Below are 27,970 nucleotides of genomic sequence, written 5' to 3'. Positions count from 1 at the left end.
TTATGTGTGTTTTAATGATAGAGAAGATAATTGTGTAGGATATGTGGTAAGCAAAGCATCTTGGTTTTGTTTAGTCCTTTTTGTCCCAGGGAACGTCGAATACACCATCTGCACAGCTGAGACAGGGAGCACGGACCTGCAGAACCAAGCCAAAATCAGCATCACAGGTGCACACTGAGTTTTCATATGATATCCTATATTCTCATTTACCTGTAGTCTGCAAGAGATGTTTGATGCTCTGATCTGTTGTCAACTCAAGAGCTTTCTTTCCGTCAGAGTTCCTTGAGGTCTGATCAGCCCCGTGCTCTAACAGTAGCTCCACCTCTTTTGCCCCGCCCACCCTGGTTGCAGCATGTAAAGGTGTGTCAAGACCCCGCCCACATTGTACATCAGCACCTGGAGACAAGAAGCAGTGTTAAAATTTCCACCAAAATTTGTATTACTTTTAATATGTAGTCTGCAAGAGATGTTTGATGCTCTGATCTGTTGTCAACTCCAGAGCTTTCTTATCTTCAGAGTTCCTTGAGGTCTGATCAGCCTGTGCTCTAACAGTAGCTCCACCTCTTTTGCCCCGCCCACCCTGGTTGCAGCATGTAAAGCTGTGTCAAGACCCCGCCCACATTGTACATCAGCACCTGGAGACAAGAAGCAGTGTTAAAATTTCCACCCAAATTTTTAATAAAACCAGTAATATAATATACATATAGTAATATAGTAATAAAAATTTGGGTGGAAATTTTAACACTGCTTCTTGTCTGCCTCCAGGTGCTGATGTACAATGTGGGCGGGGTCTTGACACATCTTTACATGCTGCAACCAGGGTAATAAAAATAATTTTATTACTGCATAATACATTTTTATTACTGTACTGGAAAAAGCTTATTCTCATTAGCAGTTTTGGGGTTATTAACTAAAACCTTGAGAGCTTTGATAATCTCTCCTATTTTGCTGCTACTGCTGCTTTTTAATAATCTATTCAATTATTTAACTTATTATATGCATACTTATACATTCATGTATCCAGCACTGTATATACTGTACATGTCTATGTCTGTGTAGTTTGTTTGTACTGTCTGTTCAGAATTTCATTGTACACTGTACCCTGCACATATGACAATAAAAAGACATATATAGACATTGTTGACAATGTTTGTTTAGTGTTAAACTTACTAAAACTAAAACTGAACTAAAATGACAAATGAATGAAAGCTACAGGTTGTAGAAATATATATAAAAATAATATATTCAAATGTTCTAAAAAAAAACATAAAATTGCTAAAACAAATTATAATGACTGAAAAAAGCTAAAAATAAAAGCTAATAAAAATTATGAATAAATGCTGGAACAGTATATTAAAAATAATGTATGTATGTGTGTGTGTGTGTGTGTGTGTGTGTGTGTATTTAATCTACTTGCAGCTATAAAAGAGAAAACATGATCTCTATAGGATATTTTTTTATTATACTACAGAACATAATGAACCTTTGAGAACACGCAAAATTAAACACTATATTACTGTAAAATGCATTACCAAAACAAAAATTATATTTCTGTAATGATCGTAATGGCCCTAAAAAATGTATTTATCACCCTATTAAGAATGGTGTGTGATTCTGACCTGAGATCAGCAGGCTCTGTACACATTCTGTTGCCTTGGATTCACATGCACAGTACAGCGCTGTTCCTATGCTGGGAACCTCCATGTCCACATTCACACCATGAGACAGCAGCAGCTCAACACATGCTGTTTGACCTGAAACATATACAAAAAGACATCTGGTTTACCAATATCTCAATGTTTTCAATGCATTGCAAATTCACACAAATCATCACACATACCTCTCTTTGCTGCTTCATGGAGAGGTGAGCGCTGCAGATGACCTGGATGGTGGACAGAGCTGTAGATCAGAATGAGGCTGACAAGGGCGGGGTTTCCACTACAGCATGCACTGAAGAGAGGAGTGGCTCCATCAAAAGAGACAGCATTGGCCTGAATGCATATATATGTTAGCCATTAATGCATGTTTATGCAGAAACCATGAGCAAAATAAAGGCAGATACTGTGAATAAAGGGAAAGGTATATACATACATCAGCACCATGTTCCAGGAGAAGTTTAGCACAGGTGAAATGGCCTCCAACACATGCGTCATGCAGTGGTGTGATTCCATCTAATGTGGCCATTCCCACATTGTACCCCTTTACACATGCAAACATAGACAATTCATTTCCTTCATTCACAAAAGGGAGTATTCAGTTCATACAAAGTCTGTTTTTAAGGACTGATTTTTGTTATAGTGTTATGATACATATTTAAGTGTCCAGATATTGTTGTGAACTATTCAGTTTGAAAAATGTTATGCCAGTGTTTCTTCCATCAGTACCTGTGAAAGCAGTCTTCGTAATGGCAGCAATCTTCCTTGCAAAGCAGCGTCATGTAGAGGTGTTCTGTCATCCCAGGAATCTAATAAAGACATATGGATATGTAAATGAAGATGTGCCATATACAGTACACTTTTGTTGTTTTTATGTAAATGAATAATAATGTATATATACAGACAAAACAAATCTCTTCTCCCAAACATGATTTTTTTCGTACTATGGAAGTCAAAAGTTACCATCAACTGTTTGGTTACCAACATTCTTCAAAATATCTTCTTTTGTGTTTAACACAAGAAAATTGTACAGGTTTGGAACAATTTGTTTCAAAGCTAATGATGACAACATTTTCATTTTGGGATGAACTATCCCTTTAAGAATGCATAAAAAATGATAATATTATTATAATTTCATTTTTTATTGTTATTTCTTATACATCTGTCATGGTTATTTTTGATGGCTTTTTAAATCATTTTAATATAAGGCACTTTGACTTAGTATTGCGTATGAAATGTGCTGCATAAATAAACTTGGTCTGTTTATTAATAATTGGTATCTTTTAATGATTAAAAGGAAGGTTAAGGATTTTTTTCCATTAGTATTAATATTTTATTTATTTATTTTCAGTTTTTGCCATTGTTATATAGTAAAGTATAGTCAGGAAAATTGGTGAGTTAGGGGGAGTGGAATTGGAAAATGCCCCAGGGCAAAATTTTAAAGTCAATGGTTCGTACATGTTTTGAGCATATGCATAGCCCACCGAGTCACAACTCTGACCTCAATAAGAGGTCAAATTAGAGAACATCCGGAGACTATTTCAAAGTATAACCAATAAACCTACACACAATCCATTCTTTTAGAATAAATTTATCCCTTAAAAGCATTTAAACCTAAGCCAGAAGAACCAAAACAATTTAAACAGGCTTATCTAGACCATAATTTCAAGCCAAAGTCAATTTCCTTTTTCTATTTTCAGTTAGTATAATAATTGAATTATACAAAATTGTATGGACTCGTTATAACCATCATAGTACATATTACGAAAAGGTCCAGTAGTGACAATTCAGTGGATATCACAGCAAAAAATGTAAAGAAGTGAAAAGAGACCTTGGTCCTTGTAGTGAACTTTATAAGTCTGACAACTAAAAATATTCAGGAAGAGAGAGAAGAGAGGTAGAGGATGAAAACTTACCTGCCATTAGTGTATTACACACATGTCCTCCATACAACTGAAACCTGTAATCCCATGGCTTTTCAGCATGAACCACAGCCATCTTTAAATTTCATAAGAAGCCAACTCAGAGACCTCGCAGGAACAGAACAATTGAGATAATGGAGCACAGAGAAGCTCTTCAGAGGAGTTTATATGGCCTTCAGAGAAATAAGAACCCCCCTTGGCAAGAATGCACCTCCCACCGTTATCAGTGATATGTGCTTGCACCACCATCTCCTTAAACTTGAGAGGTGAGCATCCCCCGAATAAACACATCCCCACAAAATGAGTCAAAAACATACACATACAAAACCCCTTTAACCAGTTTCAGAGAATAAATCAATGAAATGAATGAAACTTTCATTACATTTCATTTAAGACAATAAATTAATCTTAAAAGTAAAAACTTTGATCTACAACCTCAAAAACAGATATGATGTTGCATATACAGCAAGCAAAATAGCTAAAACTTAAAAAAATGACAATAAGCCATGAACTTAAGCCAATATAACTGTAAATGTGATTGGTGATACAGTATCTGTCACTCCAGCAAAACATGATTTACATGCAGTGTTATGCAGGAACAGGACCGTCCAAGCTGGATAGGGGGCTATTGAATGTTCATGTGTGTGAAAGCAGTCAGAACGGTCGATAAGTGCGTGTTAACGGCTCCTGGTTTTAGCCTTGAATGCGTGAGGGTGTGCATTATCTGCCCTGTTTGGGTGTTAGCATATGATTCCTGATCCAGAGAGACCCTGACGTTATCTACAACAAAAACAACTACTTTAGCATAATGTACCAAACTTATACTCAACATTTGCACATTTCGAGTAGAATTTTTCATAGATTTTATGTTATTGCATGGACAAAATCCCAATAGCACCCACAAATGCATTCATATTAACATTAAAAAAATAAAAGAATGTATACTTATGGCATGTTAAAAAAAGTTTATTGTAGATTGTGTCAACAAAAATAATTCAAATTCACACCCTCTTCAGGTAGTCTGAACTTTTGTGCATTATACTCACAGAGGAGGTCAATATAAAATAGATGCAACAAAGAAAGCAGGTATGAAAAGTATAGCGCCCAAAATCAAGTGTGCTGTATGTGAACTGTATGTTTCATGTTTGGGTTTAAATAAATGCATTTACACCATTATTCAAAATCTGACAATAAAAATAAACAATTCAAGTAAGAACCGATTCATAAGAGAAACAAGCACTGTCAGATAAAAAAAAGAAAAAAAAAAAGAACAGATATATGATGCATCTTACATTTCATAGCTCCACTAGAGCTCAGAAACAGTGTTTGTCAGTTCAGCTCATTTATGTCAGTTTAAATCACATCTTACACCATACAAATGTGCTGTTGGAAGAAAAACGTAATGGTGATATGGGAAAAACTGGCACTGTTTATCTTAAATCTAGACATTAAAACATATTTGTGCAACAATTTCAACAAGTTTAGACTATTTTCTGATGGGGGTTCAGTTAAAGGCAGCTTTTCAGTGTGCAAAAGCAGGCGCTGGACTATAGGAGTGGCTGACTATGAGGATAGCTTTTAAAAGCTTTCTCTTCACCTGAGATCACTGTTTTATACAGGAATGTAAACAGTAGGCAGTACATGTTTTGATGTACCATAGTACACTATGACGTATTGGTACGACAGGTTTAGTTCTGTTCATTACTTGCATCCTTCCCCTTCAAAATAAAGTCCATGAGACTAATGTGAGGTCATGTTAGATCATTAATCAGGACACAGCTGTGTTTGGATTTTTACTTTTCTTCTTACTAAGCTGCTTCCCCATGTGGCTGTGGGGACCTGATAAGTCTATAGCAACATCAATCAGATGATCTGGGCGGAGCCACTGCAGGAAAAGCAGGAAGAGGAAGTTAATAACAGCAAAAAAGGAGAAAATGGAGCCTGCCACAGCACCACAGTGAGAGCGCAGTCTATGCAGTCGCTCAGACAATGGCAAAACGGGCTTCCTGCACACCTGATTATACACCTGAAACACAGAGAGAGAGAGTGACCTCAGATTATACAATTATTCTAATAACATTTAAAAAATAAAATACATTAAAAGATTCATGAAAAAATCTGAATCAGTTTCCAGTTTCAGCCTTAGTGAGCATTAAAGTCTTCACCAATTGTTTTTTAATGTTACCCAACAAATGCGCATCCAATTCAAGCATGGTATTAAAACTCACCTTTTCTGTGCGCTCGGCAACGTTTCTCCAAGTGTACAGTGTTCGGACCTTGCGGTGAATGGTGGCAGGAGACACCACGTTTCCTGTGCGTATTCTTGCAATTACAGTTTCCAAGCCATCACAAAGTGAACGAACTGATGGTTCACACAGAGTCATCAACTCATCAGGCAGGACTTCAGGTATACCTCCAACACGGGTGCTCACCACCTGTAAACACAGTGCAGTGGTTATTTAGATTTGATCACTGATGAACATCCAAAAATCAGGGCTCAACAATAAGGATGGCATGTTGGCCAGGGGATTCTTTTCTTTTTGTAAAGTATTTTTTTTTTTATTAATAATAATAACAGCAACAATTCTAGCAAAAAAGTACTATTTATTTGTGTGGGAAATAAACAAACAAATCTGAACTACTAGCCTGTCTGGGCCAAAAGTTCTTGCTGTTCAGTCCTGTCATAGACTAATTACATGTAGGCTATTTAGATATTTTCAATTAAAGAAGCTTACAACGAGAAAAACAGTTAATTTTACATTTAAAACATGTATGCATTAACATATATTGTGCATAATCTCACACAATATTCTATTGCACAACTTGCAGTCGACATATGTCATTTGCAACCCATTTTACTTCCATTATGTGTTTTCATTCATACATATCAATAGAAAAAAAAGCCCACATACCTGCAGTCCACAGCTGGCTCCCTCTACTATGGCCATACAGAAGGCCTCAGTGAGAGAAGTATTGAGAAAGATATGACCCTGAACAAGAACATCCCTCACATCTTTATGATCCAGAGCTCCCAGCAGACGAACCCTTTATATACATAAAAATAAGGGAGTGTAAAGAAATCATAAACAAACTCACATCTAGAGATCATTTCTCATGCCCACTGACTTTCGTACCTGTCATGAAGCTGATATTTTTCTCGAACCTCTTCCAGTATGATTCTTTTGGGTCCCTCTCCACCAATCAGAAAGCAGAGATCTAGATGCTTTCCACATAGTTCAGGAATGATTCCACTTAGTAAATCAATCCCTGTAAAATAATCAGCCAACAAATTACAGGGTCAAAGAGATGATACTATTTTTTTCCAGATGTGTTTTTCTTTACCTAAAAAATTCATTAAAATGCAATTCATACATAGAACGCACCTCTTCAATGATAAACACCTTTTCCATTTCTAAAATGAAATCATAATAGTTAATTGAGCATTAATTTAATAAAACAAAATACTTTTTATAATTTTTGGAAAACAGTTCAGGGTGACAGTACACCCTTATTAAGTAGCTTGACATTAGCTTTTATTATTATTGTTTTTAAAATATATATTTATTAATAACTCATGAATTTGTTATTTTTTGAAAAATATTTTTTTCCCCAAAATTTTAATTTTAATTTCATTTACTCTGTTTTCAAGAAGTAATTGGGCATTTATTTACTTGATTGCTACTTCAATTCAAATTTTTAGAATTGTTAAATTAAACTTTTCTTGAAATTGACATTTTTTTCAAAGATTATCATTACCCCCAAACAGAACTTATCATATACAGCATGTACCAATACATTATTCTGTAATGCAGGGGTGTCAAACTTAGTTCCTGGAGGGCGGGGTCCTGCAGAGTTTAGCTACAACCCTAATTAAAGGGATCATATGATGCCTCTCTCAAACGCGTCGTTTTCTACAAAGTCCCTCCTTCTGACAAGCGCAGTCTTCTCTGATTGGTCAACTGCCAAAGTGCATTGTGATTGGCCGAACACCGCAAGCAATGGTTGGAAATGTAATGCCCCTTTCCATAATCGCGAGCTTCATCTTTTAAAAAAATGTAAAGACAGTTAATAATGTCCTTAGTTTTACCATCAGTTCAAGCCCGAAAGGGAGTCACGTGACAGACACAGTGATGAAGCTCGTATGTGTTTGCACACAAGCCGCAGTTAAGACAGCTGACTCCACTGTGAAACCACTCCAATCTGGCTTTGTTGGTAACATGATGCTGATCATCAACTTTCTTTGCCAACTCAGGCTTTGATCCTGAGTTTGTGGAGCATGTGCACATGAATGTGAGACATCACTGCTGAACAGCCAATCACGAGCCTTGGTTAAAGGTTTTGCTAAAGGTTAAAGGATTGAAGAATATGATGAATTTAAATGAAATTTTTCATTGTAAATTTTTCATTTACAGTGAAAAAAATTCATGACCGAGGACAAATAAAATAAATGATCTTGCTTTATCAGTGCAGTCAGAAGTGAAACTTAAGTTAGTTTATATAGTTGGAAATATACAGCGATATAGCCTCAAATGTAAGGTCACGTTAGTCATTTTTAAAGCATTATCTATTGATTCTACAGCTTATTTATATTACATATGATCTGTATATATTAACATTCATTTAAATGTTCATTAAAATTAAGAATGTAAAATTCATTCTTGTCAGTGTGTGCATTTGCTTGGCCGTTTTTGGTTGATAAATGGGAGGGTGGGTTCGGGCGCCAGCAGGGGGCGGTGTGGTGAGGTGGTCTTTGGGAGAAGCGGTCTATCAGCGGAGGTTTGAAATCCGCTCGTGAGTGTATTTACTTGTCTCAGTGTTTGGCGCATTTGCCGTTGCTAGGAAACGCTTGTTTTGTTTGCTGTGTTGAGAGGTGCTGAAATCGCGTTTGGTCTCGTACTGTATCGCGTATCTTGTCAGTGTGTGCACTTGCTTTTAGTTGATAAAAAGTGGGTTCAGCTGAATTGAAATGGTGATTTGTTGGATTGGTATAAAAAAAAGGTTATTATACCGCGGCAGCGGTCGCGGCAGTCGTCGTGTGAAGACCGAAGAGTGTAAAGACCATCAACTCTACCCTGCGACTCCACCGGGCACCGCGCAAGGGATAGAAGTATCGCTTTTTATTTTAGTTTTTTCATTTATATGTTTATTATTGAAATGTTGTTATATGCATGTGTCAATTTTATTTAATTTCTTTATTTTCTTAAATATGTGGGTATATAGTATTTATAGAGTTGTAACTTTTAGTTTTAGTTACTTTTTCTTATTTGTAAGTCGCTTTGGACAAAAGGGTCTGCTAAATGACAAAAGTAAGTAAAAGTAAGTAAAGTAAAAGAAATGATTTATAATAACTGTTAAACTAAAAAGTAATTAGCCTATCATTAAAGCCAGACATTTTTTTTAGTACAAGTGACCTTTAATTTGGAGCAAGACAAACTGGGGGAGTGACTTTTTTTGTGTCAGACATGTGTCACTTTGCTCACATCTGATTGGTCTAGTTTCAGTTTGAGATCTCTAACTCAGAACAGCCTGCCCCGGAGTGTAAGTTACTATGGCAATGAACGCAGCTAAATCCAAGCCACTTTCATGGTACCTAAAACCCAGGATTGGTGCAAACTAAACTGAAACTTACCTGGCTAGCCAGTTAATCCGGATTCATGGTGCAGGCCCCGTTTCTCTCTCTCACACACACACGCGCGCGCACGCACACACACACACACACACAATGCGCAAAACTCCGCATTTGAAGAATCAATAGCAAATACTTAAACTAATAACAAAACATACTTACAGTCGCTGATTCAGAAGCGCCAGATTGTCATAGCAAAGTCAGAATTACCTCCTCTCCAAGGTTCACGAAACAGTAAAAAGATTACAAAAGTAATCTTAATGATTATCTTAAAATCATTAAAATTAATCTTAAAATCATCTACTTTCGGAAGGCAATAAAGTGCTTTTGCTTTCGCCTAGGAACACACAGTGTCTCCCTGACATATGGCTGCATCAAGACTGCGGTTACTGAAACCACACCTTCTTTCTTTGCATGAACATTTGGGAGGCACTACGCAAATTAGGGATGCACCGATACCGATACTGGTATCGGGTCGATACTGAGCTCATGTACTCGTATTCGTTAAAATGCCCCGATACTAAATGCCGATACCACGCATGTGATCAGTGCCATATTCAGACAAAGAAACACCAACAACAGAAAAACAGACAGCAGAATGTAGTTATTAGAGATTAAGGATGTCTAAAAATGTACATGCAATGAATATAATGTTAAACATTAAGTATTAATGCCTGCATAGCTGATGTGAGCAAGCTGATAAGCAAAACAGTGGATCCGCTGAGTGGATCCAGCGCACGGCGGCGCAGATGCGCGACCTTGTCTAGTGAATATCCCTTTCTCACAGATATCACTGGAAAGTTTGTACTTCGGTCGGAAATGTCAAAAACGAGTAAGTAAAACAATGCACAAGTTACTTAACAGTAGGGAGAGAGAGATAGAGAGAGCGCGTGCGCACTTCTGTGGTGTGATCTTTATTGATGTTCGCTCAGCACGCATCATTTGAATTAAAACTAAATCGTAAATATATGACAACATATAGGGGCATTCATTCACTTTAAACATCATTTATTTTTAACCTTAAGCATTGAACACGAGTGAAACACAAGTGAAACTATCAGCCTGTGTGAAATGCGCTAGGCTGTTCTGTAATTGTCCCTTTCATCTGCTCCGGTACATAAGTGCGCTCGCTGTGCGTGTTTTCCTTGCTTCGTGCGTGTTTCTGCAATTATATGGCTTTGAAATCTAAATGTTTCAGATTAAAAAAAAATTAATTCTATATCTGAAAATGATTGATTTATAACGAGTGGTTCCCTGCATAATTACAGCAAAAAGCATGGTTACAGCACTGAGCCGCTGCAATGGAGCAGCTCTAATGCTATTTAAGATGATGTACCATAGAGCAAATAAATAAATAAAAAATTTACAGTGAAAGTAACTAAAAATTGTAAATTACATTTTAATGGGCATAATTAAGTGTGAAAAATAACCGAAGGATATACAGTCAAACCAAAAATTATTCAGAGACCAGATATAATTTTTTATTTTTTTACTAGTGGGTGCAGGACACTATAGTTAATTTAAGTAACTGAGGATAGCAAAATAAAGTAAACTGTGACAAATTATACCCAAAAATTCTTCATACAGTGGATGTAAAATGGATACAAAAGTGAGACCAAAAATTATTCAGACCAAGTAATGGAAAAAATTGAAATTCAGGCTTTCATGAACCTGGTTGACAGCATGCCCAGGAGACTACAGGCTGCCATTAAGGCTAAGGGTGGCCCGACAAAGTATTGATAGTTGTGTAAATATTGTCATACCAACAGCTGTCTGAATAATTTTGACTGATTGATAGAAAGGTATTATCAAGCTAAATTTGTTCTGACACAGATTAACTTGGAGTTGTTGTAATATTTTATTAGCATTTTCTAAACTATAGCGAATAAAATGTGAGAAATGTTGAAGGTGTCTGAATAAATTTTGGTTTGACAGTATCTATTTGATAAATGAAGTTAATCAACTGACATTTTACATACTAATTTGTTTACTTTACCCAATATTTAAAAAATGTAAAAATACAATAAAAATATCGGTATCGGTACTCTGTATCGACAAGTACCAAAAACTAAAGTATCGGTATCGGGCGAGTACTGGAAAAAGTGGTATCGGTGCATCCCTAACGCAAATATTTCCACATCGTGACTTAGACATTTTGGGGCGTGTTTGAATGAGCCGTTTTAGGGGGGCGTGGCAGAGTCTCTCTTTGGTTTTAAGACTTTAGTCTTTGCAACTTCAGGGATCTTATCTACGCACAATCAGCTTGTAACACTCCAAAGAGAAAGGAAAACTTGAAATTGCATCATATGACCCCTTTAAACACACCTGATCCAGCTAATCAAGTCCTTCAGGCTTATTTGAAAACTACATGGTTTGTGTGTTGGAGCATGGTTGAAACAAAACTCTGCAGGGCTGCAGCCCTCCAGGAACTGAGTTTGACATCCCTGCTGTAATGCAAATAAAAACACCATCCTCTACTTACCTTTCCTGTAAACCAGTCGACTGATGACCACAATGGTAATCTTGCTGTTGTCACGGCGACAGAGGTTAGGGGTGAAGTCAGAGGGGTCGACAGCATTAGGGATGACAGAGACGATCTCAGGGTCAAGAGCGGCTCGCAGTACAGTGTTTTCTTTACTAGTGTACGACACACACACAATGTGATTGGTGTCACACAGAGAGACAGTCAGCAGCTTATTGGTCAGTATAGAGCTCAGGTCCGCAAATCCAAAGAGAGAGTGATCTGTGAATACGGTGTTGAGTCCCATAGTCTTGGCATGGAACAGAGCATCATGGGCCATCGCGGAGAAGGAGCTGTGGGCATGCACGATTGTGATGCGTTCACGCACAAACACACACCGGAGTAACGGCAAACTGTGAAAGCAGGTGGTCGCCGTGGACTGATTATACATGACCTTGAAAGAAAAACACATGGGGATGTAAGTGGTATGTGTGATATGTATGACACTTTAAACTAAAGTAATGTAATATATTGTAAAACACACCTGCAGTGGTAGATAATACACCTTCAATCCTTTGGTCAAGTAGCGAATCCCACGACGGTCTCCATATGCATGAGTTGCGATCACAACCTTATGGCCCTTCTCTATGAGGCACTGTGAGAGCTGGTAGATGTGACTCTCCACACCACCCATGTTTGGGTAGAAGAAGTCTGACACCATACATATCCTGTGCTTCATGCCCTGCTCATGATCAGTGTGCCGCAGTGTGCCGCAGGAGGAGTGTGTGTCCAAAGATGAAGGGGTTTTAGGTGCATGAGTGTGACCTCTCTTCCTGTGGCCCATGGTGTTGTGAAGTTCTCAGTGCTCTGTCATTCAAAAGTAGAGATGCACCTCTGCACAAGACAGTCACACACTTCTGCTCCCCTTCATACTATATATAGATTGCAGTATATTGTGGTTGAATACTTTACTACAGCACTGTAACTGCACTCAAAACGTTCACACACCATTAAAGATTATGGTGATGTGACAATAATGATTTGACTTAATAGACAAACGGATTAATTAAAGAATCTTGAGTTTTACGAATTTAACACACTTTACGTACATTAACACCACGTGTCATTTACATGAATGACACTAAAATACTAAAACACTCACCCAGTCAATTGCTAACGTTAGCTGTTAACATATGAGACTGAATCCTCAACGAATGAATAAAGACTGGTTGAAGATGTGTGCTTGATCTAGATACATCTTTGGCACATTTTAAATCCATTGTCATGTTCTGCCATCATAGAAATTAAAATGGTCTTTTTCTAGAATAAAATACAAGCGAAACAGCAGACCATCACGTCTACTTCCGTGGGTTTTGGAATTTGGAGTTTTTTCTTCATGGGGTAAAATACTTTAATGCGACAGTAAGTTCTGCCCTCTAGAGGACACTATGGCAAGCCGTTCAGGAAATAATTCATGTGTTAATATGGATTGGTTCGCTGGTTGAATGTATGGTTGAATGACAAACGCATTCGTTTAGAATTGGCATAACCAGACATATATTGGTTTAGATACATCGGTCTGATCACATGTTTGCTCCTGTATACGTTGGTTTGTTCAAGTAAACATTGGGCTCCTCAAATATGCAATGGTTTCCTCAACTATATAGGCTACAGGGTACATCTCAAAAAAATAGAATATCGTGAAAAAGTTTTTTTTTTTTTCTTGTAACTTATTTCAAAAAGAGAAACTTTAATATATGTTAGATTCATTACATGTAAAGTATAACATTTCAAAAGTTTTTTTGTTTTAATCAGGGCTCTCTCACGCATTTCAACCCGCTCTCACGCCACTGTATTTCTCACGCTGAGACGGGATAACTTGTCCCGCTGTATATACAATTAATAGACGAGGGAATACGGAGGTAAGGTCTCTGCCGAGTTTATTTATTTTATTTATTTTAGTAGTTTATTTGTCAGGGACAATGTACAAAATACATTAATTTTACGAAAATATGCTTTGTACCAGAGTTAGCAAATGCACATAATATTAAAACATAACATTACAAATGTTGCTGTCAATAGCACTACCAAATACATACAATATTAGTTGAACAGTGATCATCTAAAACTAATCAAATATTTAAATGAAAAACTAATCAAAAAAACCTCACAGCCTAAAATATGTACAACATAGTCAAAAACATTTACTTCAATATACATTTGTAAACTTTAAGTGTACTGATGCTGACACAACTGGTTATCAAGGATGTATTTCTTTAAGTTTCGAGATAAATTATTCAAATCTACAGACAACTTTAAACTGTCTGGAAGTTGATTCCATTGTTTAATGGTTTTAAATGAGAAGGCTGTCTGTGCAAAGGCAGAGGATCTTTTCCAGCACAGTTTCTGTGAGCAGTAGACCGAGACGTTTGTTCAGAATAAAGTTTTATGATTTTTTTCAATGAGGGTTGAGCAATATTATTAACAATTTTGAAAACGGTTCTTAGATTTATATATCGAATTAGAGAGTCAAAACTTAATATTTTATATTTACTGAGAATATTGCAGTGATGATAACGAGGGGCTTTTCTGTCAAGCACCTTTAACGCCTGATTATAGACCAGGGGTTCTCAAAGTCTACATTCAAAGGTCCAAATCTGAATTTTCATCAGTGTCAAAGGTCCGGAACAATTGGTTATTACAAAACGTGTTTTTAATAAACATACATAACATATAACAAATAAACACTCATTTAAAAAAAAAAAGGTTCCCTTTGCATTCAAAATACTTTAATAACAAGTGCAAAAGTGGCAAAACAATTAATTTAAGTGTCAGCAGTAGAAGTCGACCTATATATATTTTTCTCTGGCCAATATTTAGAAATCAGGGCAGCCTATGGCCGATATATGATGCTGATTTTTTGGGCCGATTTTCTCTTTTTTTCCCTTTATATCAAAAGAGAGTTTGCGTAAATGGTTATTGCAGGGCACAAGATAGTAATAGTAGTAGTAGTAGCCTAATTCATAGTAATAATACATGGCTCAAAACTTAAGCAGCTTCTCAAAACAGTTCTGAAGCATGCTTTTTTGTTTATGTTTGCTGACAGACACCAGTGAGTGTTTCCCGCAGACTAGCAAAATGCAAGTTGATTCTCTGCCAGCAGGAGGCGCTGTTGGAGCGTGATATATAGCTGTTTCCCCGGTAACGACTGTAATCAAATAAGCGCTACTTTATCAGCCATTACAGGAAAGACCAAATGAAAATTGACATCAAAGCTTTTCTGAAGAAAACGGACGGTTCTTTTAAAAGATACATTCATATAAAAACACCCGCGCAGCATTTTATTTTTGAAACGCGCAGTGCTCAGTTTATTCAACGAAGTATAAGCCTTTTGGAAAATCTATTTGTAGCGGTCAGTTTTGATATTGTGACAACGCCGCCACAAATAAATGTATACACTGGGCACTGCTATAAGACAAATTGCCATAATATAAGTGATAGCAAAACAAAACAAAAAAATTAAAATATTAGCGGTGAAATGTCGCCCGATTACGTCAAACGTCATACGCTCACTGGATGTCATGATGACAACAAATGTCATGAAGGAAAAGTTTCAATATCTCGCCTGCAATTTCGGACCTTCTCCAAAAAGACATAAAAAAATAAGAATAAATAAACAAATGATTTACAAGTTTAACGTGCGTTTATCAAAGTAGGAAATATAATTAGTGTACTTGAAATATGAAATAGAAGCGGGTCCGGATTGAATTCCCTCCGAGTCCGGATCCGGACCGGAGTCCGGACTTTTGAGAAGCACTGTTATAGACCAATCTGAGCGGTTTAAGAGTGGTCTCATTGGCCTGAGACCAACAGGACAAACAATAAGTGATGTGTGGAGAAATCATGGCATTAAAATACATGAAAGATGCTTCAGTTGTCAAACTATTACTAATATGTCTAAAGGTGGAAATATTATTTAATAGAGTTGCACATTCTTTTAATATGTTTTTTAAAACTCAGAGTTTGGTCCAAATGGACACCTAGATATGTTATCTCTGTCACGATATTGATTTTTTGTTCATAGCTGTCTCGAGTTATACAGAGTTAAATGCCACCTACCAGCCAATCAGAAATTAGGATGCTGTTGTTTCCGTTTAAAGTACGCGATTCTGCCTCAAGCGCGTTCGTTACTAAGCAACATGCGCGTGCACATGGATAAATTGGAAGAGAAAGATCCGATGAATGCCGTAGGTAACCCCCCCTTCATTTTTTCTTCTTCTCAATTTTATGATTCCTGGACGAAATCGCTTGCCTGTGTAAAGATAGTGAGAGCTGATGGGGAATATAGCCAAATTCGTGCTAAAATATTATTGATGCAGTCAAAAATCTCCAACGGCTTTGCAACCAGAAGCTTTAACTTAGCTTTGGCTTCCTGAAAGACAAATCCATCCAAATAAAATAAATTGTTTTATATATTTGAAAAAGTATCAAAAATACAAAGAAATTTGGCCCCAAACTTGCCAACTGAACAGCAGTGCTCAAGGTACTGTACAGTATGAAGGTAAAATTGGTGCAAAACAACTGAGCGTCCGTGACAGCAGAATTTGTAGAAGTAGAGAATAGCCACACACGTGTATCAGTAAACTTGAAGCCACAGACAAAAGTCGCAAACTTGTAGATTTTTTTTCTCTCTCCCACAAACACAACACAATATATTTTCTTTACAAATAAAAGGAGAAGTATATTTTTAAAGCTAAAATTATATAACAAAAGCCCCTTTCACACAGTAATACCAGTAAATTGCCATAAAATTACAGGAACGACTTTACCGGTAAATTCAAAAATGCGCTGTTCACACAGGCAACAACATTCCGTCTTTTTTTCCGGAAAAGCACCATTCACACATCCATTCCAAAATACTGGTAAATTCCGTGACATCATTAACCTCCAATGACTGCGCTTGTATTTGTAAACATGGAGGGGTGTATGCTATCAGTCTTTTTGTTGATGGTTTCATTTTTGTTTCAAATTTTGCATTCATGCAGCTGCTTTTGTCCCAGAGACATCGTAATAGATGACTACAAACCAGTGCTTAATTTGAAAATTTCGAGGTCCCGGAACAAAGCGAGGTGATGGATCCAGCATGTGATTAGAGGAGGGAGAGGTAACGGAGCATTCAGCCGAACGAGAAAGTTTAAGTGATTAACAGCGTGCATCACTTGCTTTTATTACATTTTGAAAACAGCCATTTCCAGGCCTGGGGGGAAAAAAATAAAAAAAAAATAATGAAATTTTATTTCACAAAGCTCTTCATTAAAAACACTTTTCTTTTATTGGTCGGATGAAATATGCAATTTTTTTGAGATAGGAATTTTGGGTTTTCATGAATGCCAAAATCATCAATATTAAAACAATAAAAGGCTTGAACTACTTCAGTTGTGTTGTAATGAATCTAAAATATATGAAAGTCTAATGTTTATCAGTACATTACAGAAAATAATTAACTTTATCACAATATGCTAATGTTTTGAGAAGGACCTGTATATACTGACTAGATGTCGCCTTGGGCCTTTAAGCATACGTCAACATCGCCGCCATCTTGGGTCGGGGATCTGAAGGAAGCGCCAAAGTTTCCCGGCATTCAGATCAACTCTGAAGATGCCGGACTTTTGTGCTGTAGTAAATATTTTCATGAACTGGATGTTTTCAAAGAATGGTTAACCTGTTATATACTGTAGCCTAATCATTTAATAAGCTGTTGTAAATACTGGAAGGTGTTTTCACACTACGTACGCACGTTATGTTTGTTTTTGTGTTATATAACCATTTTACGCTGGGTCATTGTATTGCAGGCTTGCTGATGTACAAAATAAACCAGTACAATTCAAATGTTTTAATTAACATGTATTTTTAAGTTTGGATATCACACCATTGTAGCCATTTTGTGTGCAGTAGACTAGGCTAAGGTAAGTAACAATAGTTAATTTTAAGTTCACTGAAGTGGAAGAATAATAAACTTACACCTAGTTTTGAAGTAGATTAATATCAAAAGCTTCAATTTTCTCTGGACTCGATCATAAATGCATGTCTGTCAGTTGGAACAAACCAAAAAACTAAGAAAAATCATTTGAGATTTGGACGATTTATGATGATTTAATTTCTGCCTAGATGCAGATGTTAGGTTCCCCATCCTAACATTCTGAGGTCTGTTGGTCAGGAAGTCCATAATTGTTTTTTTTTCTCGCTTTGTTTGTTTAACTCGTGCCTTTATTAATTAAAATTTTGCTCTATTATTTATTTATTTATATTTTATATATACTTTATATTATTCATGTTTTTTCATATCACTATCAGCATCCTTGTAATTGTTTTGTGCATTGTAGAACAAATTAATTAGTTATGTAGGTGTGTCTAAGTATTGTATTGTATATGGTATCACATATTTATGATAGAACATAGATTAATTAATTATTTTACTTATATCATATAAGTAAAATAATTAATTAATCTATGTTCTATCATAAATATATGTTTGACATTTATAATAAACCAAACGGCTTGAAAATCGGTTGAAAATTAAACAAATTAAGGTGATTTTAATCGTTGATAGTTCTCTGCCAATGTTAACTAATGCAGAGTAGACGCGGCTTCCCCCGACCCAAGATGGCGGCCGCGCTGACGCATCGTTCCTATGGACAGCAGCGTCAGAGGCGACATCTAGTCAGTATATATATCTATGGTCGTAAATAACGTGATTTCAGTTTAAGGACAAGCCCACAGGGAGGAGTAGGCTACAGCAGTCAAATATAGCGTCTTCTCTGACAAACCTTAGCGAGTCTCTGTGATCGCTGTGATACGAACATATGGGGATTTTGGGAAGTCCAGTCGGAACCTGCATGATTCGCCCCAGGAACGGTAAGTCAATAAATATACAGATAGAGTAAGAATGACATAGTATGTGATGATGGAAATATGTGTATCCTATTTGTTTAAAGTCAACGATGACCGGTCATTCAATTGGCTTTACTTTCGCATTTAATATGCAGATTTACATGCTAACGTGAGACTTTTTTTATTTTAAAGGACATGATGTCATGTCCACATGGAAAACTAATACTCTTTGTAAGACTGTTAAAATGGAATATGATCGTATGTCTGAACCATTCACAAAGCCAGAGTTGTCTACCACAATAGTAAGTTTTCATCATGAAACATCTACGGCTACTGATATTATCTGAATGTGTGCATGGTTTTTTGTTTGTTGATGAAAAACATGAACACACAATGAGGGCTGAAACAACTAAACCAAACTTTATCTAACAGGTAAACAAGTTAAGGAATACATTAGGATTAAAGGAAACATTTCTACAGGTACACTTGCATTGATTTAGTTAATAACTATAAATTAATTATGTTTTGTTTTGAATGACAGTTATACATTCATGCGTCTATGTCTTTGTATCCACACAGAGGCAAAACACCTTGGACACTTTCAGCATTATAATAGACCTAGCAACAGAGTTAAACAGAGTCACAGCAAAGGTAGATTACACATTGTTTTTGCTGACAAGCTTTCATTCCTATATAAAATCATCTCTGTCTTGACATAGCTAAATTATGAGCAATTGAGAGATTATCTATGTCATTCTTCTTGTCTAGTCAATGAATGAATAACTCTTTCTGCTATTTGATATTTCAGGTTTCTGGACAGTCCCAAGCTTTTAGGATGGTTGATGACTTGAGTTTAGAGGAATGTAAAGGTTTTATTTTCAGATGGTATAAAGAGCTGAAATGTTTGAGGTCAAAATACAAGAACAACAAACGCAAGGTAATAGTGAATCGAGATCTTATGTAAGAAATGGATTTGGAATTTAAAAAAATAACACCACATCATTTAGAACCCTGCCTACACCCGTTAAAGTTTCATAGAATTTCATAGAATGTATTGGGATTTATGATTTGTGTGTTAAGGTCATGGATATGTTAATTTATATGAAAATGAAACAAGATGACCAGTTAGGGAGCTTCTGTAATTAGTCCCTTTGGTTCATCTTAGCTAACTATTACTGATAAAAATGTAATGCATTCAAAACAACAAATAGTGAATCAGCCTCAGCTGTATCTCTTGAAATGTAATATAATTGCAGAAAAGTTATTACAGATACATCAAAAATATTATTTGTAATGTACTTATTGTTAAAAACTTGGTATCTCATCAGATTTCCACTGTTGAGAAATTCAGGAGTCTGGAAGCTCTGAACATCAGAGAACATCAAGATCAGAGCCTGAAAGATGCTCTAAAAGATTTTCAGTGGTTGATTCGTATTTTGCAGTCACTTCCAAAGGTCAGCGATGAGAAAAAAGCTTCATTACTTGATCATACTTTTTACTTTCACACATGTCTGTGGTTCCTTCTCGTAAACACAAGAAGCTGTGCATTTACAAGAAAGGGCGAGATTAAATTTTTCTTTCATATAGAAAGAGAAACATTTCATCATCTGGAAAGAGAAACAAAGAAACCATAGGGAAGGAAAAGCTATTTGCAGTAGAAGGTTATTTTCAGTGACCGTATATTTTCTTTCCATTTCTAGGTTGACAATCATCATTTGAACTGCATCTTTTGAAAGACTTAATTATCAAATCCTCACCTTGGCATCACCATACAACCAATATGACAGCTCTCAGTCATAGAATAGGAGCATGAATGAGCCACCAAATACCCTTCACAGACAACGGGTAACACAGGACATCGACTTGCCTGTAGTAAAACCTGACAGCCTCGACATTCACACTGGACATCGTTACCTGTAGGCAGAAAAAAAAAAACATTAAAAGTGTTAAAGATGTGTGACCGATGATATGGGAGTGGATGTAAATTATTACTTTTTATATCTATAAAGAATATTTATATTCTAATAAACACCTTTAAATCAAGGCAGACTCCTTATTATTATTCTTACATTTCTTTGAATGTCTGTGAAGAGGAAGAGGAGAAGGTTCAGAAGAGAAAGAAAAATGACAATATGCAGCCACTGTACTGGACAGTCTCAAAAGCACTTTGATCCATTTTTAAATAATTATGTTTTATGTAAATAAATACACTGTGTGGTTTTCATTTTTATGTTGGCCATGGAGGCATGAACAGAACATATCTTGTGAACCGAAACAAAGCTGAACAGACACTCTGTTGACACTTTTTTTGTAAATGTATGACTATGGTCCTGCTTGTGTCAAGGTTGCAAAATGTGTGATGTTGCAAACACCCACAATGTCACGCTGAAATAACAAAAATATTTTGACACCTTTCATGCTGGGGCTCGTTCTTCGTACGCTGCTTAAAACATCCGAGATCAAATGAGACATCCGAGATGATTTCATCGTGCTAATCATGATCCGGCTAATTGGGTTCTTCGAACACACCTGTTGTTGATGATTAGTATCGCTGGATTGAGTTATCTGAGATAACTGCGCGTTCATGCGCTGGTTTAAAAGGGGATATGTATCGATAGTAGAAACACTGATCAGCAACGCTGTTATTGGTTGCCCACAATGGCCAAAGAGCGCGCCCACTTTTTCTCTGCGGCAGAACAAGAACTCTTGATGGAGGGCTATGGGGAGTTCCAAAATTTAATAAAAACGACAGGGAACACCTCAAAGGCTGCAAAAGCCAGGAGAGAGGGCTGGCAAAAAGTTGCAGACAAATTAAATGCGTAAGTAGTGATTGTGTTAGAGGTTTTCAATCAGTTATGACAGTATATGTACATTAAACATTTTCATACTTTAATCTTTCATATTAGAGCCTCCACAGGACCCACTAGAAATTGGGAACAAGTAAAGGTGAAATACAAGAATATTCTACAAAATGGTAATAATTAACTACATATGTTGTTCTTAGTCTTTTTTTTTGTTTTTGTTTTAAACGACTGTGAAATGATGTGCTTGTTTATATCAGCAACTAGGAAAAAGGCAGAGCAAAAAAAAACAGGCGGTGGTCCTGCACCCTGAGTTAAATGTGAACCGGCCCAATGTTCAGGACATCCTGGGAGCAGCTCTTCCTTAGACCCACAGCCAGGAAGCAGTAGCAGCAGCACCTTCATTACTGGTAAAGAGGTTTTTAATTCACTTTGTATAGGCTACTGTAAAATAATTGGTAGCTACCTTGCATTTGGTGTAATCCAAATGTCAGCTACACCCTTCAACTGGTAAATCTTGAGTAGTGCTGAATTGCATTGACATGAAAGGAAGGCAGTTAAACCTACTTTGAGTAAATGGGGGGGGGGGGGACTAAAAGTTTCTATGTTTCTTTTCCTGTGTACCTCATTGTAATGAATTTTTATTTCTTTCTCTATTTCTGTGCAGTTTTACATAACACACCCACACTTTTACCTGTTCCCATGCAAGTGGTGGCTGAAGCATGTGCAGTAAGTGGACTTGTCCTTTTTTTTTGTTTTTCTCAATAGTGAAATCAATATCAATAGTGGAGACACCGTATCACTTTGTCATACCATTTATTTTCATTGCACAGGACAGTGAAGAGACCCTCTCGGATGAGTGTACTTTGGAGGAAGTACCTGTAAGTGCATAACTACACATAAAAATGCACTATATAATATACCCTATAAACTTATCAACTAATGTCCTTTATATTTTTGACCGCAATATGAGTTGCAGGAGTCTGCACCGAGGCCTGCAGAGAGGGAGTCTGCACAGAGAACTGATACAGAGGTGGACAGTGTTGCATTGTTTTTTTACTTTCAGTTTTTTTTTTTTTTTTGTATGCGTTGAGTCTAATTTATTTTCTCTGCAAATGGCACAGTCAGGGTGACATCCGTTCCCTCTATAAACGTAGCCTACAGCAAAAGGTTGAATATTTGCATTCAAAAAAAACAAACTGAGGGGAGAAATGGAGCTCCAAGAGCTAATGAAGAAGAAAATTGCTCTAGAAATAGAGTTGCTGCAAAAGGAACTTCAGAGTAAGTACTAAAACATTTCACATTTCAGAGCACTACTGTTGACCTTGCATAACAATATCTCTTTACAGGCAAAAGATGACCCTAATTTGTTTTTTTTTTTTCTCAAAGAACAACTAATAAAAATCATTGAATCCATATTTGCCTTGTCATTTTATTTTTTTGTCTTAATTTTTATTAAATTATTCTCAAAAATGGTGTTCCACAATCCTGTCCCGTGCAGCTCTGCCACTAGGTTGATCCAAGTGCACTGGCTGGAGGTCATCATCAGGCTGCACTTCCACCACAGGGGTCCTCTCCTTTCTAATGGTGGCAATGTTGTGTAATACAGCACAATGTCGCATGCCCTGTCAGGTGCAACCCTCAGACTTTTCAGACACTGAAATCTTCCCTTTAGTTGCCCAAAGGTCATTTCAATGCGTGCCCTTGTCCTGGCTAGAGCTGCATTGTAACTGGTTTGTGGTCCAGGGTTGGGGTCAGGGAATGGAGTCATAAAATACTGCCTACAGGCATAGCCCCTGTCTCCAACCAGGATCCCCTCGTAATCACCTGTACAATGGTAAAATGCAGTTCTGTTAGGCCCACAATAAGTGTGTGTAATACAGTGAGCATGACATTAATATCCTTACCACGTTCAAATAATGTGCATAACTGTGACTCTCTGAAAATTCTTGAGTCATGCACAGATCCTGGCCATTTGGCTTCCACATTTGTGATATGACACATAGAGTCTAAGACATTGTAGTCAATCAACTGCATACTTATGGAATACATTGTATATATTACCAATATAAAATATTAAGAATAGTGATACTTAACTCACCTGCACATTTATACTGTGAACCCCCTTTCGGTTCACAAAATCCCCTTCATTTGGGGCCTGGTGGGGCCTTGATATGAATGTGTGTGCAGTCTATGGCACCAATCACATTAGGGAAGCCTGGGGGACAATCGATTTATATTTACTAGTGTGGTCATATTCATACGATCTTCATTAACAAGTAGAATGTACCTGCAATTGCGAAATAGCTCTGTTTTACAACTTGGGGTCTTAAGTGGCTTGGAAAGACTACAAAAACACCTAAAAACTGCTTTAGCGCCAGGTAAACTTTACGAATGGCACGACAGACAGCACTTTTGGCCAAGTTCTCCGCATCCCCAATAGTGTACAGGAAAGTGCCACTCGCAAAGAATCTCAACGCGATGCACACAGTTTGTGCTGTGGTTAAAGCCCGACTCCGACGAGTAGAACTTTTAATATGAGGTTCTAACAAGTTTATTATGTAAATGATACCCTCACGTGAAAAACGATATCTTTCAAAAAGTACACTATCGCGCTGTGCTAATGGATCCTGTCTGTGTCGCAAAACGCGATTAATTCTAAAAGCTCTGCGAATTATCCTCGCACCTTCCGCAACAGGTTGCTCTCGTAAAAACGGGCAAGACATGGCTGCGACAGACTTCCCTATCTCCTCCGCTTATAAAGCCGCGATCTAATCCTGTTTACATGAAATAAGCCTGCTCCCGAGCAGGTTTAAGCTTGCGCACCTGTTGCTATGACAGCAAGTCCAGGATGAGCGTCGAAGAACCAAACGATCCAAGATCATGCCAAATCGTCAACAATCAAATCCAGCTAACTGAGTTAGCGACGTACGAAGAACGAGCCCCTGGTTTGAAGAAGGGTTGTTTTGAGTCTTCACACATCTATCCCTTATAATTTTCTGTTTGGTTGTTCTTTCAGTGAATGTCCACTACAGGTCATACATGTGTAATTTTTGTCCAAATTCACTACGTAACACATATTTTTATACCATTTCCGCAAATACCATTTTATTACACTTAAAATATATATCCTTTTGATGATGTCAGATATTGTTGTTCATGGGCAGGTGAAAAATTATATGAATACAAACAGCACAACTGGTCATCAGTCAGTGTGGTATCTTTATTTAGGGTATTCAAAAACAAAGAAAACAAACAAAAAAAACAGAGGTATTACACACTTGTTTTTATTTTTAGTGATACAGTCCATATAAATATTAGTCCTGCTACCTGCATTCAAACCCTACCACTTCTCAATTACAATATTCTGTCTTTTTAATTTATTTTGTATCAGAAGTCCAGATGTTACTGAAAAGGAATGTAAATGTTGTAAACAAATTGATTGTAGATTTATAACAATAACACAATTATTATGGCCCAGGATAATCAAAACAATAATAGGCAAATGTATAGATTAACATTAATAGTGAAAGCAATAGATGCATAGAAATTCAGAATGTCACTCTCTGTGATTATCTTGCATGGGATTTACAGTATAATAAATTTAATAAATAAAGAAAGGGGCTTTTTGAAAAACAAGACTAAAAAGGATATTACAATTATGTTTGAAAGTATGTCATTAGAAATGATCACTGTGAGAAATAAGCTACTACTTTTTTATAGAAGATTGTCTGTAATTTATTTCCATAATCTATACAAATCATTTACTGTTCTTGTATTCTTGTATCTTTGCCTTTCTTTTTAGGTGAACTTGTTTGTAAAAAAAATAAAAAATAAATAGGGTTTTTCAAACTTGTGTTTAGAACTCCTAGGTGGTTACAAAGAAATTCATAATATTTTTCTCATACAGTATTAATGGGCCTTTATACATGAAGTATATACATTCAGGAAGGTGTTCTCCTGCAAGGGAATGATCATAGTTTGGGCATTTCATGACATTTTGCAAACCCCTGATCAAGAAAACTTGTCCAATGATTCACCTGATAATGTGGCACTTGGGAATTTGGGGATTTTTCCATGTCAAGTTACTGCTTGTTGTTCAATCATATTGTAAGATCATCTGACCTGGCTCTGCTGCTACCTTTGCTGAGGCGACTTGATGATCTTATTTCCTCTATTTTCTCTAGTTCCAAAGCTACAATTGAAACATCCATCATCTCCTCTGTTGCCTCCATGGCCTTCATTTCTTCAGAACACTCCTCCTCCTCTGGGCCTCCAGTTTCCACAGAATCCTCTTTTTTTCCTGACCCATCACACTCCCTAGAGACTTGGACCTCCTCTGGATCCTCTATCTTCAAGGATACCTCCTCTTTTCCAATAGTTTCCACCTGTTTAGTGTCAACAGCAAGTCCTACATCTTTATCTAGAACCTCCTCACCTTTATTGACTACAGTATCAAAAGGTCTAACTTCATTTAGATTTTCTAAAGCTTCATTCTTACCTGTTTGTAATACATCTTCTAAAGCACAACTTCTTCCTGCATCCACTAGACCCTCTATAGATTCGCCCTGTCCTATATCTACTACTTCCTCTGAAGCTTTGCCCATTTCTGAGTCTACTACATCCTGTTGAACTCCATCCCCTTCCATATCTTCTACACACCCCTTAGCTTTGACCTTTCCCATATCCACTTCATCCCCAATGGGCTCTATGTCAGATAAATTTGACCCTGCTACCTCCCCTAAAGCCTCAGACTTTTGCTCCCCCTCAGATATTTTAGACACATCCAGATCTCCAGTAATCTTACCATCATCTAAAATTTTCACCTTTTCCAAAATGTCCTCCTTTACAAAAGGCTCAATTTCACAAAGTTCCCTCTCTTCATCAGACACCTCAACTGCTGTCGCTTCCTCGACCACATCAGGTAAACTCCCTTCTTCCCTCAACTCCTGTGCCTTAAAGGTCTTATGCTCTTTTTCCCCAGTTTCCTGTAAGGTTTCCTTCTCTTCTTCAGCTTCTGAAAGTTTTTCTTGTGTTTGCTCAGCATCTATTAAGCTACTCTCCTCTGACTTTTCCTCAGTCACCTCTCTACGGACCAGTTCTCCTAGATCTACATCCAAACTCTCTTCAAGTGATATTAAATATGTTTCCTCCACACTTTCCCCTTCTGAACGCTCCTCCAGTACTTCTGGTAAAGCTGCCGGAGTCTTTATGCTGTCTACCTCATCTCCTACCCGAAGTGGTTCTTCTGGTGAAAACTCTGGTAGTGTCTCTGTGACCTGAATGAAGGAGAGTTGAGTCTCAGCGCATATGATTGTCTCTACAGGTGGTGCTGTTGGCATAACCACCTCCTGACACATTTTCTGCTCCTTCTCCAGCTGAGGTGAGAAGAACTGGCTCTCTTCTATACCGACCTCAGCTAGTGGATATATGTGTGCCACCTCGTCTTTCTTCTCCTCTTCAAGGCGCCTGTAACCCTTGGCTTTTTGGACAGGGGTGGTCAGAAGAAATGGTAAGCTCCTCTCAGGTGGTCCAAGAGGCTCCAACTGCGCTGGAGCTGGTCGGTGGAATACAAATCGGATCTTTTTCAAGGCGAGGTGGCTGATCTCCACAAAGTTAAGGAACAGTGAAACACAAGCAACTGCAAGCATAAAAATTATAAAGATGGTCTTTTCAGTGGGCCGGGAGACGTAGCAGTCCACCGTGTTGGGGCACGGCCAACGACTGCACTTGTACAGCGGCAGGATGCGGAAGCCATAGAGGAAGTACTGTCCAACTACGAAGCCTACTTCAAAAAGAGCTTTGAAGATGATATGGCATATGTAGGTGAAAAGCAGAGTGCCCTCGAGTCTGAACTTTTTGCTACCTTTCGAGCTGGTTTCCTTGGTGGTGCGAACACTTCCCTGATCTGGATGTGGAAGATGCTCCTCGCCCATTTCCTGTTGGTGACTCACCTCGGCTTCTTCACGCTCCTTTCGCTTTTCCTCCATGTGGATGTAATGGACAGCATGGCCGACGTATACAAGTGAAGGTGTGGATACAAAAATTATTTGTAACACCCATAGACGGATATGTGAGATTGGAAAGGCCTCGTCGTAACACACATTCTCGCAACCTGGCTGCTTAGTGTTGCATACGTAATCAGACTGCTCGTCTCCCCAGACAAACTCTGCTGCCGTGCCCAGAATTAAAATGCGGAAAATGAACAGAACTGTGAGCCAAACACGGCCAATCACAGTGGAGTGTTCATTTACTTCTTCCAAAATATTACCCAAGAAGCTCCAGTCTCCCATGGTTGTGTATTAGCTGTGCACAAGAAAGACAAATGGGAATTAGGGAGAAACAAGATGGTCCAAGAGTATTTTACTTACTAAATAAACCTGATATATCATATGTCCTTGCGGTTGTGTTTTTTAATATACAGAGATTTCATAATGAAGTTATTGTTAAGATATTACAAAAAATATTTTCCAAATGAACCATCTCATTAATCAGTAAACTTCTTGATAAACAAAACTAGACTGAACTGACCATTTACAAACAGGACCAGGAAACAACTGTAAGACTTAGATATGCCAGTGCCAAAAACATATCACCAACAGACTCACATTCAA

At 37.3% G+C, this 27,970-nt stretch overlaps 4 protein-coding genes across 7 annotated transcripts; 1 reads left to right on the top strand and 3 right to left on the bottom strand.

Annotated features, from left to right (window-relative positions):
- Positions 1-11: 11 nt before the first annotated feature.
- LOC306877116 (ankyrin repeat and SOCS box protein 11-like) lies at positions 12-3,653 on the bottom strand (the record flags this gene model as incomplete). Its single annotated transcript, XM_079428649.1, has 7 exons — positions 12-136; positions 211-396; positions 1,620-1,754; positions 1,841-1,991; positions 2,092-2,199; positions 2,385-2,464; positions 3,572-3,653. The coding sequence occupies 7 exons, from the start codon at positions 3,651-3,653 to the stop codon at positions 12-14; spliced, it is 867 nt and encodes a 288-aa protein (XP_079284775.1).
- Positions 3,654-4,526: 873 nt separating this feature from the next.
- Positions 4,527-13,067, bottom strand: LOC306876631 (phosphatidylinositol N-acetylglucosaminyltransferase subunit A-like). 4 transcript variants are annotated; one of them, XM_079427957.1, is made up of 7 exons: positions 12,827-13,067; positions 12,209-12,596; positions 11,686-12,118; positions 6,712-6,844; positions 6,490-6,622; positions 5,806-6,012; positions 4,527-5,603 (listed from the first exon to the last, which is right to left on the bottom strand). In XM_079427957.1, exons 2-7 carry the CDS (start codon positions 12,506-12,508, stop codon positions 5,346-5,348), a joined length of 1,464 nt encoding a protein of 487 aa, XP_079284083.1. In that variant the 5' UTR covers positions 12,509-12,596; positions 12,827-13,067; the 3' UTR covers positions 4,527-5,345. The 4 variants fall into 4 exon arrangements, with proteins under 4 accessions (XP_079284083.1, XP_079284084.1, XP_079284082.1 ...); XM_079427958.1 differs by having other exon boundaries at positions 12,209-12,558; positions 12,827-13,062; XM_079427956.1 differs by having other exon boundaries at positions 12,209-13,067.
- Positions 13,068-18,319: 5,252 nt separating this feature from the next.
- Positions 18,320-20,596, top strand: LOC306876633 (uncharacterized protein). The gene is made up of 7 exons (XM_079427962.1): positions 18,320-18,579; positions 18,748-18,857; positions 18,988-19,035; positions 19,135-19,206; positions 19,364-19,492; positions 19,884-20,009; positions 20,256-20,596. Exons 1-7 carry the CDS (start codon positions 18,528-18,530, stop codon positions 20,286-20,288), a joined length of 570 nt encoding a protein of 189 aa, XP_079284088.1. The 5' UTR covers positions 18,320-18,527; the 3' UTR covers positions 20,289-20,596.
- A 4,863-nt stretch (positions 20,597-25,459) lies between these two features.
- LOC306877115 (gap junction alpha-8 protein-like) lies at positions 25,460-27,649 on the bottom strand (the record flags this gene model as incomplete). Its single annotated transcript, XM_079428648.1, has 1 exon — positions 25,460-27,649. One exon carries the CDS (start codon positions 27,647-27,649, stop codon positions 25,460-25,462), a length of 2,190 nt encoding a protein of 729 aa, XP_079284774.1.
- Between the last annotated feature and the right edge of the window lie 321 nt (positions 27,650-27,970).

This window comes from Barbus barbus (genome assembly GCF_936440315.1).
Source record: "Barbus barbus genome assembly, chromosome: 11".
Classification (NCBI taxonomy): domain Eukaryota; kingdom Metazoa; phylum Chordata; class Actinopteri; order Cypriniformes; family Cyprinidae; genus Barbus; species Barbus barbus.
Note: the sequence above shows the minus strand (reverse complement) of the source record. Positions and strands in the feature narration are given on the sequence as shown.

What these genes read in the sequence shown, in the direction of transcription:
- LOC306876631 (XM_079427956.1), bottom strand. Translation starts at nt 12,508, where the DNA reads ATGGGCCACAGGAAGAGAGGTCACACTCATGCACCTAAAACCCCTTCA. An exon ending in TGTATTATCTACCACTGCAG is followed by an intron (nt 12,119 to 12,208) that starts GTGTGTTTTACA and finishes TTTTCTTTCAAG; the next exon opens with GTCATGTATAATCAGTCCAC. An exon ending in TCGACTGGTTTACAGGAAAG is followed by an intron (nt 6,845 to 11,685) that starts GTAAGTAGAGGA and finishes ATTATTTTACAG; the next exon opens with GGATTGATTTACTAAGTGGA.
- LOC306876633 (XM_079427962.1), top strand. Translation starts at nt 18,528, where the DNA reads ATGGGGATTTTGGGAAGTCCAGTCGGAACCTGCATGATTCGCCCCAGG. An exon ending in TAAAGGAAACATTTCTACAG is followed by an intron (nt 19,036 to 19,134) that starts GTACACTTGCAT and finishes GTATCCACACAG; the next exon opens with AGGCAAAACACCTTGGACAC. An exon ending in TTTTGCAGTCACTTCCAAAG is followed by an intron (nt 20,010 to 20,255) that starts GTCAGCGATGAG and finishes TTCCATTTCTAG; the next exon opens with GTTGACAATCATCATTTGAA.